The 15,967-nt window shown below is 42.4% G+C and overlaps 1 protein-coding gene across 1 annotated transcript in view; it reads left to right on the plus strand.

The window, feature by feature from the left end:
• LOC132403213 (extracellular calcium-sensing receptor-like) overlaps nucleotides 1-15,494 on the plus strand; it is a 38,075-nt gene extending 22,581 nt beyond the window's left edge. The window contains exons 5-7 of the mRNA XM_059986602.1: nucleotides 132-359; nucleotides 10,828-10,951; nucleotides 14,578-15,494. Coding sequence (XP_059842585.1) covers nucleotides 132-359; nucleotides 10,828-10,951; nucleotides 14,578-15,494 — 1,269 coding nt within the window. The remainder of the gene's footprint in view (nucleotides 1-131; nucleotides 360-10,827; nucleotides 10,952-14,577) is intronic.
• Nucleotides 15,495-15,967: the final 473 nt, after the last annotated feature.

Consider the following 15,967-nt stretch of genomic DNA (forward strand, 5'->3'; position numbering starts at 1 on the left):
AGGGAGGGGAAAGATGCCGGAATATGAAGATGGGGAGAGGGGAAGGTATTGGTGGAACAGTTACTTTATGGTTTATCATTTGATTCTGTGAAGACATTGTCCATCTGACCTAACTGTAACCCTTTGCTAAGCTTTTACATTACCTGAAGGGACTGAGATACACCAGTAAAGAGGGAGAAGAGATTTATTTTGATGAGAATGGCAATATTGTGGCAACGTATGACATTGTGAACTGGCAGAGGATGGAAGATGGATCAGTCAAGTATGTGCATGTGGGTCGTTACGCTGCAGCTTCGGCATCAGGCCATGATCTCGAGCTGGATGAAAAGGCTATCGTTTGGACCAGTGGAAAGACTGAGGTAAACCACCAAAGTGATACACAGTTTTTGGAATACCCAAACCACTGTCTGGCACCAATAATTGTTCCATGGTCAAAGTCACTTAGACCACATTATTTCCCCACTCTGATATTCGGTCTAAATAACAACTGAAGCACTTAACCATGTCTGCATGCTGTTATGCATTGAGTTGCTGCCATGCGATTGACTGTTTAGATATTTGCATTAACTAGCGGGTGAACAGGTGTACCTAATAAAGTGGTCACTGAGTTTATGTTCTGTGTTCACCTATTTTGAAGATGCATTAACATCGTAACTAATTTACAGAATCCATGTGTGATTTATGTTCGGTCTGGATTCTAAAAGCAGTCAATGATTAGATTCTATTGAATGTTGTTCAGGTTTCTCCAACATACTGACTTTATGGACTCGGAGCTCCCAACCTGGGGTCTGTGAACCCTTGTTTAATGATAGGGATCTATGGCATAAAAAAAGTTGGGAACGTCTGTGTTAAACCATGTCTTGATGAGCAGCCTAATTATCCATAATATCTGTTATGTCTAGTTAAAAGCCCTCAAAATATAGATGTCAATTGAATGTCTTCTTATGTAATTTGTATTGGAAAAATTTGTGTGCTTGGTCTCACCAACAACTTAAGTTCTGCTGGCATAGAGAGGAAGGTGGATCTATACAGCATGGAAGTAGGCCTTTTGGCCCAGCTGGCCTGTGCGGAGTCCGTGGAAGCAGAGTCCTGGGCTTTGGCTAAGTGGTTTCGGCATAAGGGGACTTCGGTAAGCCTGTGTGATTGCTCGCTGAGGGGAAGAAGGTAAGGTCGCTAGGTGCTTTTTAGACTTATTCTATCAATCTAGTTCAGGTATGGAGGAGACAGTCAGAGCAGTGGTGTGCTCCGTATGCAGTATGTGGGAAGTCAGGGTCAACACAGTTGTCCCTGATGACCACACCTGCAAAAGGTGCGTCCAGCTGCAGCTCCTATCAGCCCGAGTTAGAGAGTTGGAGCGGGAGCTGGATGGATCGTTCAGGAGGCAGAGGCAGAGATAGATAGGAGCTATCAGGAGGTAGTCACACCAAAAATCCAAGAAGTAGGCAGACGGGTGACAGTCCAGAGAGGCAGGGGGAGCAGGCAGAGAGAGCAGAGCACCCCTGTGGCCATTCCCATTAACAATAAGTATACCATACTGTTGATGGGGATGACCTACCAGGAATGAGTTGTAGTGGTCCTGCCTCTGGCACAGAGGTTGAACCCTCAACTAGGAAGGGGAGGAGGGAAGAGAAGAGAGCGATAGTTTTAGGGGATTCTATAGTCAGGGGGGCAGATAGGAGATTTTGTGGAGCAGATCGGGAGTCTCGGATGGTATGTTGCCTCCCTGGTGCCAGGGTCTGGGACATCTCAGATCGGGTGCAGGCTATTCTTGAGAACGAGGGCATGAACCCAGATGTAGTGGTCCATGTAGGGACCAATGATGTAGGTAAGGTGAGTGAGGGGGTCCTGCTTAGAGAGTTCAGGGAGTTAGGAGTGAAGCTGAAAGGCAGGACCTCCAGGGTGACAATCTCAGGATTGCTACCTGTGCCACGTGCGAGTGAGGCGAAGAATAGAATGATTATACACATTAATACGAGGCTGAGAGTATGGTGCAGGAAGGAAGGGTGCAGGTTTTTGGATAATTGGTTTTTGTTCCAGGGACGTTGGGATCTGTTTCGAAGGGACGGTCTACATCTGAACTGGAGGGGTACTAACATTCTTGCAGGAATGTTTGACAGTGTTGCTCGGGGGGGGGGGAGGTTTAAACAAGATGTGCAGGGGGCAGGGATCCAGAATATGAGAGAAGATGATATGATGAAGGATAAGGGACAGGTGGGGAATACACGTTTCCCAAATATTAATTGTGTAAAGGAGAAAGGTAAGACAGAACATGTGTTGGAAAAGTTACATGTACAGAGGGTTGGTCAGAAGGAGCATGGGGTTAAATGTGTAGAAGGTTTGGGTGATCTTGAGAAAGTCATCAAAATTCAAGGTGCAATTAGCCCACTGGAAGTTCAAGGAGCTGGGTTAGGTACAATAGACAGTGTTTTAAGCAAAGAGAGGAGGAATGGGCTAAGAATTCTATACTTGAATGTGCGTAGTGTCAGAAATAAGACAGATGAGCTTGAAGCTCAGATGAAAATGGGGAACTACGATATTGTTGGGATAACGGAGACATGGCTGCATGGGGATTAGGCCTGGGAATTGAGTGTACCAGGGTATACGTGCTATCGTAGAGACAGAAGTATGGGAGGAGGGGGTAGGGTGGCCCTGTTGGTGAGGAATGAGATTCAGTCCTTAGCAAGGGGTGACTTAGGAACAGGGGAAGTAGAGTCTGTGTGGATTGAGCTGAGGAACAGTAAGGGTAAAAAGACCCTAATGGGTGTTGTGTACAGGCCCCCAAACAGTTGCGTGGATATTGGGTACGTTGATTAGGGAGTTAACATTGGCATGTGCTAAAGGTAATGCAGTCGTTATGGGAGATTTCAACATGCAGGTGAACTGGGAGAATCAGGTAGGTGCTGAACACTAGGATAGGGAGTTTGTGGAGTGTCTAAGGGATGTATTTTTGGAACAGCTTGTGCTTGAGCCAACCAGGAACGAGGCTATTTTGGACTTGGTGATGTGTAATGAACAGGAATTGATAAGTGATCTTGAAGTAAAGGAGCCATTAGGAAGTAGTGATCATAACATGATAAGTTTTTATCTACAATTTGAGAGGGATAGGGGCAGATGAGAGGTGTCGGTGTTGCAATTAAATAAAGGAGACTACGGAGCCATGAGGGAAGAGCTGGCCAAAGTTAAATGGGCGGATGCCCTGGCAGGAAAGACAGTGGATCAGCAGTGGCAGATATTTTTGGGGATAATACAAAAGATGCAAAAGCAGTTCATTCCAATCAGAAGGATGGATTCAAAGAGGGGGAAGGGCCACAGTGGTTGACAAAGTAAGTCAGAGATTGTATAGCATTAAAGAAAAAGAAGTATGACAGGGCTAAGATGAGTGGGAATACAGATGATTGGGAAAGTTTTAAGGAACAGCAGATCTTAACTAAAAAAGCAATACGGAGAGAAAAATTCAGGTATGAGCTCAGTCTAGCCAGGAATATAAAAGGGGATAGCAAAAGCTTTTTTAGCTATGTGAAGAGAAAGAAGATAGTTAAGACCAATGTTGGCCCCTTGAAGAATGAATTGGGAGAAATTGTTATGGGAAACAGGGAAATGGCAACAGAATTTAATGCGTACTTTAGATCTGTCTTCACCAGGGAGGACACAAGCAATCTCCCAGATGTATGGATAGGCCAGGGTGATAAGATATCAGAGGAATTGAAACAGATTGACATTAGGAAAGAAACTGTGATGAGTAGACTGATAGGACTGAAGGCTAATAAATCTCCCGGCCCAGATGGTCTGCATCCGAGGGTTCTAAAAGAGGTGGCTCAGGAAATAGCGGATCATTTTCCAATGTTCCTTAGATTCAGGATCAGTTCCTGAAGATTGGAGAGTGGCTAATGTTATCCCACTTTTCAAGAAGGGAGGGAAGGAGAAAACGGAGAACTATCGCCCTGTTAGCCTAACGTCAGTCGAGGGGAAGATGCTTGAGTCCATTATTAAGGACGAAATAGTGGCATATCTTGATGGCAATAATAGGATTAGGCCGAGCCAGCATGGATTTACCAAGGGCAAATCATGCTTGACTAATCTGTTGGAGTTTTTTGAGGGTGTAACAAGGATGTTAGACGAGGGTAAGCCAGTGGATGTAGTGTACCTAGATTTTCAGAAGGCATTTGATAAGGTGCCACATAGGAGATTGGTGAGTAAAATCAGAGCTCATGGCATTGGGGGCAGGGTTTCAACATGGATAGAAAACTGGTTGGCAGATAGAAAGCAAAGGGTAGCAGTGAATGGGTGTTTCTCGGACTGGCTGGAGTTGACTAGTGGGGTACCACAGGGCTCTGTATTGGGACCACAGCTCTTTACGATTTATGTCAATGATTTAGATGAGGGCATTGAAAACTATATCAGCAAGTTTGCTGATGATACTAAACTGGGTGGCAGTGTGACATGCGAAGAGGACGTTAGGAGAATACAGGGAGACTTGGATAGGCTGAGTGAGTGGGCAGATACTTGGCAGATGTCATTCAATGTGAATAAATGTGAAGTTATCCACTTTGGAAGCAGGAACAAGAGGGCAGAATATTGTCTGAACGGTGTAGAGTTAGGTAAAGGAGAAATGCAAAGAGACCTAGGAGTCCTAGTTCATCAGTCAATGAAGGTGAATGAGCAAGTGCAACAGGCAGTGAAGAGGGCAAATGGAATGTTGGCCTTTATTACAAGGGGAATTGAGTACAAGAGCAAGGATGTCCTTTTGCATTTGTACAGGGCCCTGGTGAGACCACACCTGGAATATTGTGTTCAGTTTTGGTCTCCAGGTTTAAGGAAGGACATTCTGGCAATTGAGGAAGTGCAGCGTAGATTCACTAGGTTGATTCCTGGGATGGCAGGGCTGTCTTACGCAGAGAGATTGGAGAGATTGGGTTTGTACACACTGGAATTGAGGAGATTGAGAGGGGATCTGATTGAAACGCTTAAGATAATTAAAGGATTTGATAGGATTGAGGCAGGAAATATGTTCCAGATGTTGGGAGAGTCCAGTAGCAGGCATGGATTGAGAATAAGAGGTTAGTTATTTAAAACAGAGTTGAGGAAAAACTTCTTCTCGTAGAGAGTTGTGGAGGTGTGGAATGCACTGCCTCGGAAGCTGGTGGAGGCCAATTCTCTGGATGCTTTCAAGAAGGAGCTAGATAGATATCTGATGGATAGGGGAATCAAGGGATTTGGGGACAAGGCAGGGACTGGGTATTGATAGTGAATGATCAGCCATGATCTCAGAATGGCGGTGCAGACTCGAGGGGCCGAATGGTCTAGTTCTGTACCTATTGTCTATTGTCTATTGTCTATAAAACTGCTAATCTAAAGTAGTCTCATATGATCAGCCCATATTCTTCCTCTAAACCATGTCCAATCCATGTCCCTGTCCAAATGTCTTGTAAAAGTTGGTTATTGCACCTGCCTCAAGCATTTCCTCCGGAAGCTAGTGTCATATACCCACCGGCATCTGTGTTCAAATGCTCCTCCTCAGGTAGCTTGTCAATCTTTCCACTCTCACTTTAAGTTTATGCCTGGTAGTTTTTAATCCCCTTTCCATGGTTATGTGAGTTCTGAGGAGTTATTCAAGTTAGGAAGGACTTGGAAACCACAGAAAGGGTTCAGAGGAGATTACAAAGATGTTGCCTGGATTGGGGAGCGTGCCTTATGAGAATAGGTTGAGTGAACTCAGCCTTTTCTCCTTGGAGTGATGATGGATGAGAGGTGACCAGATAGAGGTGTACAAGATAATGAGAGGCATTGATCATGTGGATAGTCAGAGGTGTTTTCCCAGCGCTGAAATGGTTAACACAAAAGGACATAGTTTTAAGGTGCTTCGAAGCACGTACAGAGGAGCTGTCAGGGATAAGTATATTACGCAGAGAATGGTGAGCGCATGGAATGGGCTGCTGGTGGCAGTGGTGGAGGCAGAAACAATAGGGTCTTTTAAGAGACTCCTGAATGGATACATGGAGCTTAGAAAAATAGAGGGCTATGGGTAAGCCTAGGTTGTTCTACGGTAAGGACATGTTCGACACAGCTTTGTGAGCCGAAGGGCCTGAATTGTGCTGTAGGTTATCTATGTTTCTATGTTTAGTCAGTTTTTGAAACACACCAGTTTCTCATTGTAAAAGAAATTAGCCTGGAATCTTATAATTGCACTAATTAAAAATAAACTGTTCAGTATTTTTCATTGAAATAATTGTGAACAGATTTAATGAAATTATCCATGGAGCTGATCTGTATATTTAAAAGACTTAAAAAAATTAATACAATGTTTTCCAGTTAATTGGGCTATCAGTTTTTCAAGGCAGTCACTTATTTGGGAAAACTTTTAAAGAATAAAAATTAATTGAGAAAATAGCTGGGATTCCCTTTATTTATTTGGGACAGTATGTGGTTTAATTGGGAAAGGAGACTGTTACCAAACAGTTGCTAACTTGTGCCAGTAGCGTGCACTTGTGTGGACATTAGGCAGTACACCATGCTTAGAGCTAACTGATTTTAAATATTTGTGTTCAAAAAGCAGTTATTGTCACTGATGGTTGGCAAGAAATAAGCAGAACAGCAATTCAGAAATGTTCTGCTCAGGACAGTTTCAAGCATTGAGGCTTAGAAATACCAGAAACAGCCAGGATTGAAAAGGAAACTATTTTACTAATTTAACAAGTCAGGAACTACAAAGAATTGGTAGTTATCTTGAATGTCACTGTTGGTCCCCATTAGAGACTCGGCTCCAAGTAGCTGTTTGTATGCGACAGCAGCCACACCCTGATTCACTGCTTTGACAGGCAGGCTAAACCAGGTGAGAGTAGCTGGCAGGTCACATCCCTGGTCTTAGTATGTGAAGTCAGCTCCAGCAGTTTGGGCAAATGAGATCTAAGGTGAGATCCAGCAACCAGGAAGGTAGCTCTGAATGCTATGTGAAGTGCGTCGGGCATAGCCAGGTACAGAAGAAGTCATTGTCATCCATTGCAACCAGGGAATCCCCAGCTGTGACAACTACTAGTACCCCTGGACCGGGATCTCCGAGCTTGACAGACTAGAACTGCCCCAGTGCAATGGATTTTCTACTTTAAAAATTCTCCAGCAGAGGTTTCCTGTCATTGTCAAATATGATGGACAAGCAACAGTAGTATTGGTAGTGTTCTAATTTGTTCTGTATACATAATTTGTTTCTCAGTTAAATAGTTGTTTGTCATTATTATAGCTTTTTAACTATTTCCATCAAACTTTGGCTGATTGGGGCAGCCACTTAATTGGACTAAAATGTCCTGGCCCAGTGTATCTGTATTAATCTCTTTACTATTAATAAATTTGATAAAGGTATTTGTTCAAACATTAGGGAATATATTTTAATCAAAAGAAATTAAATGAAATGACTATATTCTATTCATTTTCTTGATTGACAAGATCCACATATAAGCAAATTAATTTCAGAAGTAACTATGCAGAAACAATAAATGGGAAAAAAATTGGGACACATGACATATTATTTATTGAGCGCAGATAACGAGAGGAAAGTTAGAGAAATTTACGTAGAAGTGGCAGTTAACTGGACCAAACTTGAAGACCAAACTTAAGGATGCTCAACAACTGTGGCAGAGCTTGAATGCTATCAACCCCTACAAAGTAAAACCAAGTGATATATTCTATGTGACAACAAGGCTTCACTCCTAGATCAGCTCAATGCCTGTTATGCTCGTTTTGACCATCAGACCATGGAGGCACCTTCACAAGCTCTCACAGCCACTATGACCCTGCTCTGACGCCAACGTGTGAGCATCCTCCATGAGGGTAAACCCACGGAAAACTTCTGGGCTAGACTAGATACCTGGCCATGTATTAAACACTGACAAAAGAAAAGGAAAATCCTACAAAAATAATGGACATGGCTCAGTCCATCATGGGCAAAGCCTCCCTGGCACTGGGCACATCTACATGGAGTGTTGTTGTAGGAAAGCAGCATCTGTCATCAGGGACCCCCACCATGTAGGACATGCTCTTTTTCCTCTGCTGCCGTCAAGAAGAAGGTGCAGGAGCCTCAGGAACCACACCAGCAGGTTCAGGAACAGTTACTATCACTCAACCATCAGGCTCTTAAACCAGAAGTGATAACTTTGCTCAACTTCACTCACCCATCACTGAGCTGTTCCCACTGAACTGGACTCACTTTCAAGGATGCTTCATCTCATGTTCTTGATATGAATTGTGTATTTATTTATTTATTTATTTATTTATTATTTTTATTTATTTTCTCTCTTTTTTTTGCATTTGAACATTTTATTGTCTTTTTATTGCATGTTGGTTATTGTCCACCCTGTTGGGTGCTACCTTTTACTGAATATATTATGTTTCTTGTAGTGTAGAATGACATATATATATAATTTGATAATAAGTTTCACTTGAACTTTGAACTTTGAAAGCAGAAACCACAACAGGAACTATAAAGTGGAAACAGAATCTAGAACAATAATGGTAGGAAAATTTTTCAATTGACATACAGCGTGAAGGCTTGTTACTTACAAATTATGTGAATAATACAATTTCAGTTACACATGGGTATCAGCCAATCATTTTTAGCTCTAACATTAGCTCTAGATGAAGGTATATGGAGACCAAATATCTTGTCCAAAGATGTATCCAGCACTGACCATGCTGAAAGTAGACTTGTATTGCTCATGAAATAGTAGTGTGCATATTTTTGACAAAGTATTACATGGATAGGAAATAGAATGTAGGACATAGAATATTGCAGGACAGATACAGGCCCTTCGGCTCATGATATCTGGGCTGACAATGATGCCAATTCAACTAATCCCATTTGGAGACTTTATAGACTACAGATGCTGGAATCTAGAGCAACAAACATTCTGCTGGAAGAATTCAGTGGGGTGATCAGTATTTGTGGAGCAAAGGTGTTGTCAATGTTTCAAAATGGCAACAATTCCTTTCTTCTCTCAGATGCTGCTCACTTTGTCTCACAGAAGGCAACATCCATGATTTAGGACCATCATCGCCCAGCATATGCCCTCGTCTTGTTCTTACAATCAGAGAGGATGTACAGAAGCCTGAAGACACACACTCAAAATTTTAGGAAAGTTACTTCCCACTGCTATCCTAGTTCTGAACGGACAATAAATCCATAAACACTACCTCACTATTTTTACTCTCTTTTTGCACTACTTATTTAATTTTTTATAGATATTTCTTATTGTAATTTATCATATATTTTATGTGTTGCATTGCAATGCTGCTGCAAACAACACATTTTATCAGCATACGTCAGTGACAATAAACCTGACTCTGATTCTGAGTTCTTCCGGCAGATTGTTTGTAGTTCCTAGCCCCATCTGCCTACACATGGTCTGTGTCCCTCCACTCCCTGCCTCTTCATGTGCCTGTTTAAATGCTTCTTAAATGTTGCTATTGTATGCGCTTCCATGACTTTCCTTGACAACAAGTCGAGGCATCTCTCACTCTTAGTGTAATAAAAAATTTGCTCCATAAACCACCTTTAATTCTCCCCTTCCTTGCCTTAAAATTATGCCTTCTAGTATTATGCCTTCTAACTATCTACTCTATTTATGCCTTTCATTATTTTAGAAACTTCTATTGGGTTGCCCCTCAGCCTCCGAAGCTTTAGAGAAACCAATACAAGTTTGTCCAAATTTTCCTTATGGCTGATCTTCTGTAATCCAGGTAACATTCTGGTGAACCTCTTCACACCCTCTCCAATATAGAAATAGAAATAAGGCAGCATTTTAACAGGTTTTGTAGCACATCACAAATGGAAGAAATAGAATCATAGAGTCATTGAACGATCCAGCACAGAAACAGGCCCTTCAGTCCATCCAGTCTGTGCTGAACTATTATGCTGCCTAGTTTTATCAACCTGCACCTGGATCATAGCTCTCCATACCCCTATCATCCATGTACCTATCCAAACTTATCTTAAGTGTTGAAATCAATCTTCATCCATCACTTCCACTGTCAGCTCGTTGCACAGTTGCACCACCCTTTAAGTGAAGGTATTCCCCTTAAACAGTTCATCTTTCACCCTAAAACGCACAACCTCTAGTTCTAGACTCACCCAGTCTCAGTGAAAAAAAGCCTGCTTGCATTTATCCTTTCTATACTCCTCAAATGTTATGTACCTCTAGCAAATCTCCCCTCATCCTCCTACACACCAGGAAACAAATTTTAAATACAATCAACCTTTCCCTATAACTCAGGTTGTTAAGTCCTGGGAACATCTTTGTAAAATTTTATCTGTGATCTTTCATTCTTTGCCATAGGTAGGTGACCCAAGTTGCACACAATACTCCAAATAACTACACCATATACCCCAAATCTTCAGATCCAGATTGTCTTATGCGCTAGGGTGCAATGAGATTTCATCTGTGAAGTTCACAGAGTAAAGAGTCATAATGAATACATCAATAATACAGCACGGAGCACAGAAAAGGATGGTGCAAAAGCTAGTAATGCAAACTACGGTTGTTCAAAAAGAAAAACTGTAGTGTCAATAATGGAGTAACTGAGAGAGGTAGAGTTAGGAGGGTAGCATTCCATAGGATTGATGAAAGTTAACCAGTACTTTGTACTGCAAACTGTGCTGAGATCACACACAATTTCTATCACAAAGACAAAAGATTCTGCAGATACTGGAAATCCAGAGTAATGCTGGAAGAAATCAGCAGGTCAAGCAGTATCTATGGAGAGGAATAAAGGGTTGTCATTTTGAACTGAGACCCTCCATCAGGACAATTCCTACTTTTTGCCTTTTTCTTAATGTATCAGGTTCCAGAGTCATTCTGCAGTAGAAGCTGTCCCCCAGGAACAAGGAAAGCAAGTCGGACCAGAGAACAGATCTGCTGCTTTGACTGCCTGGCATGTGCTGATGGTGAAATTAGCAATGAAACAGGTATGTTTTGCCTCCTGATGGTGTGTTTCTCCCAGTAATAACCCCCTGGTGTCAATTCGTTGGCTGATGACAGATGAAAAATAATTTTTATGCATCAAGTTAATACCTGAAACATGCTGCATAAAAGTCAGATTCAAGGAAGTTCGAAAGCGAGTTGGCCAATTTCCTGAAGAGGAATGTCTTGTTGACCTCTATTTCTATAAGTTTCCAATTTTCCTTCATAAAAGTCATAGATTGAGTGGATAGCCAGAAACTATTTTTTTTCTGGGCAGAAAAAAACAGGGGATCATTTTAAGGTGATTGGAAGAAAATAAATGGGGGATGTCAGAGATTAGTTTTTTTACACAGAGTGCTGGATGCAATGGAATGTCCTGTCAGGGTTGGTGGTAGAGGCAGATACATTAGGGGCATTTAAGAAACTCCTTGATAGGAATATGGAAGATAGAAAAATGGATGGTTATGCAGAAGGGAAAGGTTAGATTGATCTTAGAATACTTTAAGAAGTTGGCACGATATCATGAGTGAAGGGTCTGCACTGTGAGAAATGTTCTGTTTGAAGGAGTCATTGATCCCGCAGGGTCACACATGCTGTGGAACGTGGAAATGGAAATTAAGTCAGGATCAAGGATTACCCCTGTTTTCTTAGTTATTAGTTTAAATACACTTAGTACCTCCTGTACTTAATAAAGTGGCCGCTGAGTGTATGTCTGCGGTGTTCTGTTGTAGCTCTTCCACTGCAAGGTTTGCCGTGTTGTGAGTTCAGAGATGCTCTTCTGCACACCACTGTTGTAATTTTTCTGTTATCTGAGTTACTTGAACCAGTCTGGCCGTTCTCCTCCGACCTCTCTCATTAACAAAGCATTTTCATCCACAGGAGCGCCGCTCACTAGATTTCTTTTGTTTATTGTACCATTCTCAGAGAGCTAAACGGACTGTTGTGTGTGAAAATCCCAGGAGTTTTTGAAATACTCAACCCAGTCCATCAGGTATCAACAATTATTCCATGCTCAAAGTCACTTCGATCACATTTCTTCCTCATTTTGCTGTTTGGTCTGAACAACAACCGAATCTTTTGACCATGTCTGCGTGCTTTTATGCATGGAGTTGCTTCCACATGATTGGGTGATTAGGTGTTTGTATCTATGAGCAGGTGGACAAGTGTACCAACTAAAGTGGCTACTAAGTGTATATTCACCTCAGTTCTTGTGCTTACTGTTTTAAAATCTCCCTAATTTAATTTATTTTGAACAATGTGACATTCAGACTGTAAGACCAAAAGATACAGGAGCAGAATCAGGCTACTGCTCCCATTTCATCATGGCTGGTCCATTTCCCTCTCAAACTCATTCTCCTGTCTTTTCCCATAACCTTTTACCCCCGACTAATGAAGAATCGTTATCAACCTCTGCCTTAAATGCACCCAGTGACTTGGCCTGAACAGCTGTCTGTGGCAATGAATTCCACATATTCATCACTCTCTGGTTAAAGAACTTTCTTATCTCTGTTCTAGATGGACATCCCTCTATTCTGAGTTTGCATTCTCTGATTCTGAGCAACACACAAAATTCTGGAGGAACTCAGCAGGCCAAGCAACATCTATGGACAAGAGTAAACAGTCGACCTTTCGGGCTGATGAGAGGTCTTGGCCCGAAACGCTGACTGCTCTTTTCTATAGATGCTGCCTGGACTGCTGAGTTCCTCCAGCATTTTGTGTGTGTTGCTTTGGATTTCCAACACCTGCATATTTTCCTGTGTTTGTGATACTACTACTACTACAACTGTGAAGTTTCCTCTGGTTCTTAGTTTGTTTGTTTGTGGATTATGGGCTTCATTGGCAACAGCCCATCCTGAATTACTGTCAAAGGAGATGGTGACTAACACCTTGGATAACTGCAGTCTTCTGATGAAGGGACTCTCACAGTATCATTGTGTAGTGACTTAGATCCCATGAAGATGAAGGACCAGAGATATTTTTTCTAGATCAGGTAAACAAAAGTAAAACAAAATCAAGATTGAGGTTACTGTCACAAATACATGTGTGCACAGGTGCAATGAAAAGCTTAATTGAAGGATCTTCACCCAGACATAGCATCATATAACCATATAACTATATAACAATTACAGCACGGAAACAGGCCATCTCAGCCCTTCTAGTCCATGCCGACGCTTGCACTCACCTAGTCCCACTGACCCGCACTCAGTCCATAACCCTCCATTCCTTTCCTGTCCATACACCTATCCAATTTTACTTTAAGTGACAATACCAAACCTGCCTCTACCACTTCTACTGGAAGCTCATTCCACACATAAGCCGCATTCACAAGACTAACAAATTATACACATTTTACTAGAAAGAACACAATTCAGACAAATAAAAGGTTCATTTTAGTGTAAAATGATTAGTGTTGCTAAACTGTAGTGCTGTAGTGATTGGTGTCTTGCCAGTTGCTTCAAGAACCAAATAGTTGAAGGGAAGTAGCTGTTCTTGAACTTGGTGTGGGGCTTCTGTAACTCATGTCCATTGGTAGCTGCACGAAGGTGGCATGCTCTAGATGATGGAGGTCATTGACGATAGATGTTGCCTTTGGTTGGCAGTGTCCCCTGTAGATGGCACCAATGGTGTGGAGGGATGTATTGCGTACACATTGTATTGATGTATTAGACACCACAACATTGGATATTGGGGTGAACCCATTTATCTGATGCCCTGGTTTTTCTCAATAGTGGGTTTGAGAGATGAGTAATACTCATGAACATCACAATACAGAAAGAACAAACTCCTTTGCAATGATGTAGAGTAAACAACTTGGATTGGTTTAGGATGAGGGAACTTCGAGCTGTGCTATATCTATTCTGTCTGAAGATGGTGATGATACTAAGTGTTTTCCAAGAACTAAAGTCACCTGTTTATCAAAGTTCATAATTCATCAGAAATAGGCCCTGAAACAAACAAGATGCTGCAGAAACTCAGTGGTCAGGCAGCAACTGTGGAGGGAAATGGACTGTCAATGTTTCATGTTGAGACCCCTCACTTATGGACTGAGAGATAGAGGGGTGATAGCCAGCATAGGGAGGTGAGTGGAAGGGGTGAAACAAGAACTGGTGGGTCCAGGTGAGATCTTGCTAGCTCTTGTCTTGCCTATCCCCCTCACCTGATCATCTCCCCACTACCTTTCAGTCCAGATGAAGGGTCTTGTCACAAAACATTGATCCTCTACAGGTATTGCCTGACCCACTGAGATTGTCAGTTACTTGAGGTTCAAGGACCTGTAGTCCCTGTGTCTCTGAACACTTTACCATATTGGGCTGGTTTATTATTATTGTTGTCACATGTACGGAGATACAGTGAAAAACTTGTCTTGCACACTGTTCATACAGATCAGATCATTACACAGTGCATTGGGGTAGAACAAGGTAAAACAATAACAGAGCCTAGAACTGTGGAGCACAGTAAGAACTTCTGGCCCACTATTTTGTGCCAACCTTTTAACCTACTCTAAGGTCAAGCTAACCCTTCCCTTCCACATAGCCTTCCATTTTGCATGCAATGCCAATTGCATTCAATTAATGTACTGATTAATAGTGATCTGCAAACTGTTTAACAATGTTTTAAAATATTATCTCAGATTCTCTCAACTGTATTCCGTGTGCACCAGAAGACTGGCCCAACCCAATGAGGAATGAGTGCATCCCAAAACATCTGGAGTTCCTGTCATTTGATGGTACCATGGGGATCACCTTGACAACTGTGTCCCTGTTGGGAGAGGTCAGCACAATGGGCGTGGTGGGAGTGATCTGGTACTACAGGAAAACCCCCATCGTCCGAGCCAACAACTCCGAGCTCAGCTTCTTGCTTCTCTTCTCTCTGGCTCTGTGTTTCCTCTGCTCCTTGACCTTTATCGGGCAGCCCTCAGTCTGGTCCTGTGTGCTCAGGCACACGTTGTTCGGCATCAGCTTCGTTCTCTGCATCTCCTGTGTACTGGCCAAGACCCTGGTAGTGCTGATAGCATTTAAGGCAACTCTCCCCGGCAGCAATGTGATGAAATGGTTCGGGACCCTGCAGCAAATCCTGGGGGTCTTGGTCTGTACAGCAGTCCAGCTGGTGACCTGCCTGGTGTGGCTGCTCCTTGCCCCCCCATTCCCAGTGAAGCAGACCAAGTACTATAAGGAGAAGATTATCTTTGAGTGCGATTTAGGCTCGGTGGCTGCCTTCTGCTGTGTACTGGGTTACATTGGCTTTCTGGCATGTCTCAGCTTTGTTCTCGCGTTCTTGGCTCGGAAACTCCCCGATAATTTCAACGAAGCCAAGTTCATCACCTTCAGCATGCTGATCTTCTGTGCGGTGTGGCTGGCCTTCATACCAGCCTATGCCAGCTCTCCTGGGAAGTACGCCGTGGCTGTTGAGATCTTTGCCATTTTGGCCTCCAGCTTTGGCCTACTCATCTGCATATTTGTTCCCAAATGTTACATCATCCTGCTAAAACCAGAGCAGAACACCAAGCAATATCTTACGGGCAGAACCTTTCCCAAAAAATCCATTTAGTTTGAAGTTTCCCCTGTCTGATTAAAATCAGGTGTCTTGCACTAATTGACATATTGCACATTGAAACCAAGGATGAGAGAGATTGTCTTGAATTGAATCACAATAGACAATAGGTGCAGGAGTAGGCCATTCGGCCCTTCTAGCCAGCACCACCATTCAATGTGATCATGGCTGATCATCCACAATCAGCACCCCTTTCCTGTCTTCTCCCCATATCCCTTGACTCTGCTATCTTTAAGAGCTCTATCGAACTCTGTCTAATCTGGACTTTATCTGATATGTGTATTTGATGATTTATTAGATTATTCTTACATCATATATTATAAGAATTTTTGAATTCCCTTTCCTCAGAGATTTCCTTTCGGTTAATAGAGTGTTTAAATTCAGATTATGGGCAGCGACACTATGAAATAATATGAAGCTCACAGAATAAATAGTACATATGGCAATAATAACCACAACAATAAATAGAG

Source organism: Hypanus sabinus, chromosome 2 (assembly GCF_030144855.1).
Source record: "Hypanus sabinus isolate sHypSab1 chromosome 2, sHypSab1.hap1, whole genome shotgun sequence".
NCBI classification, from domain to species: Eukaryota; Metazoa; Chordata; class Chondrichthyes; order Myliobatiformes; family Dasyatidae; genus Hypanus; species Hypanus sabinus.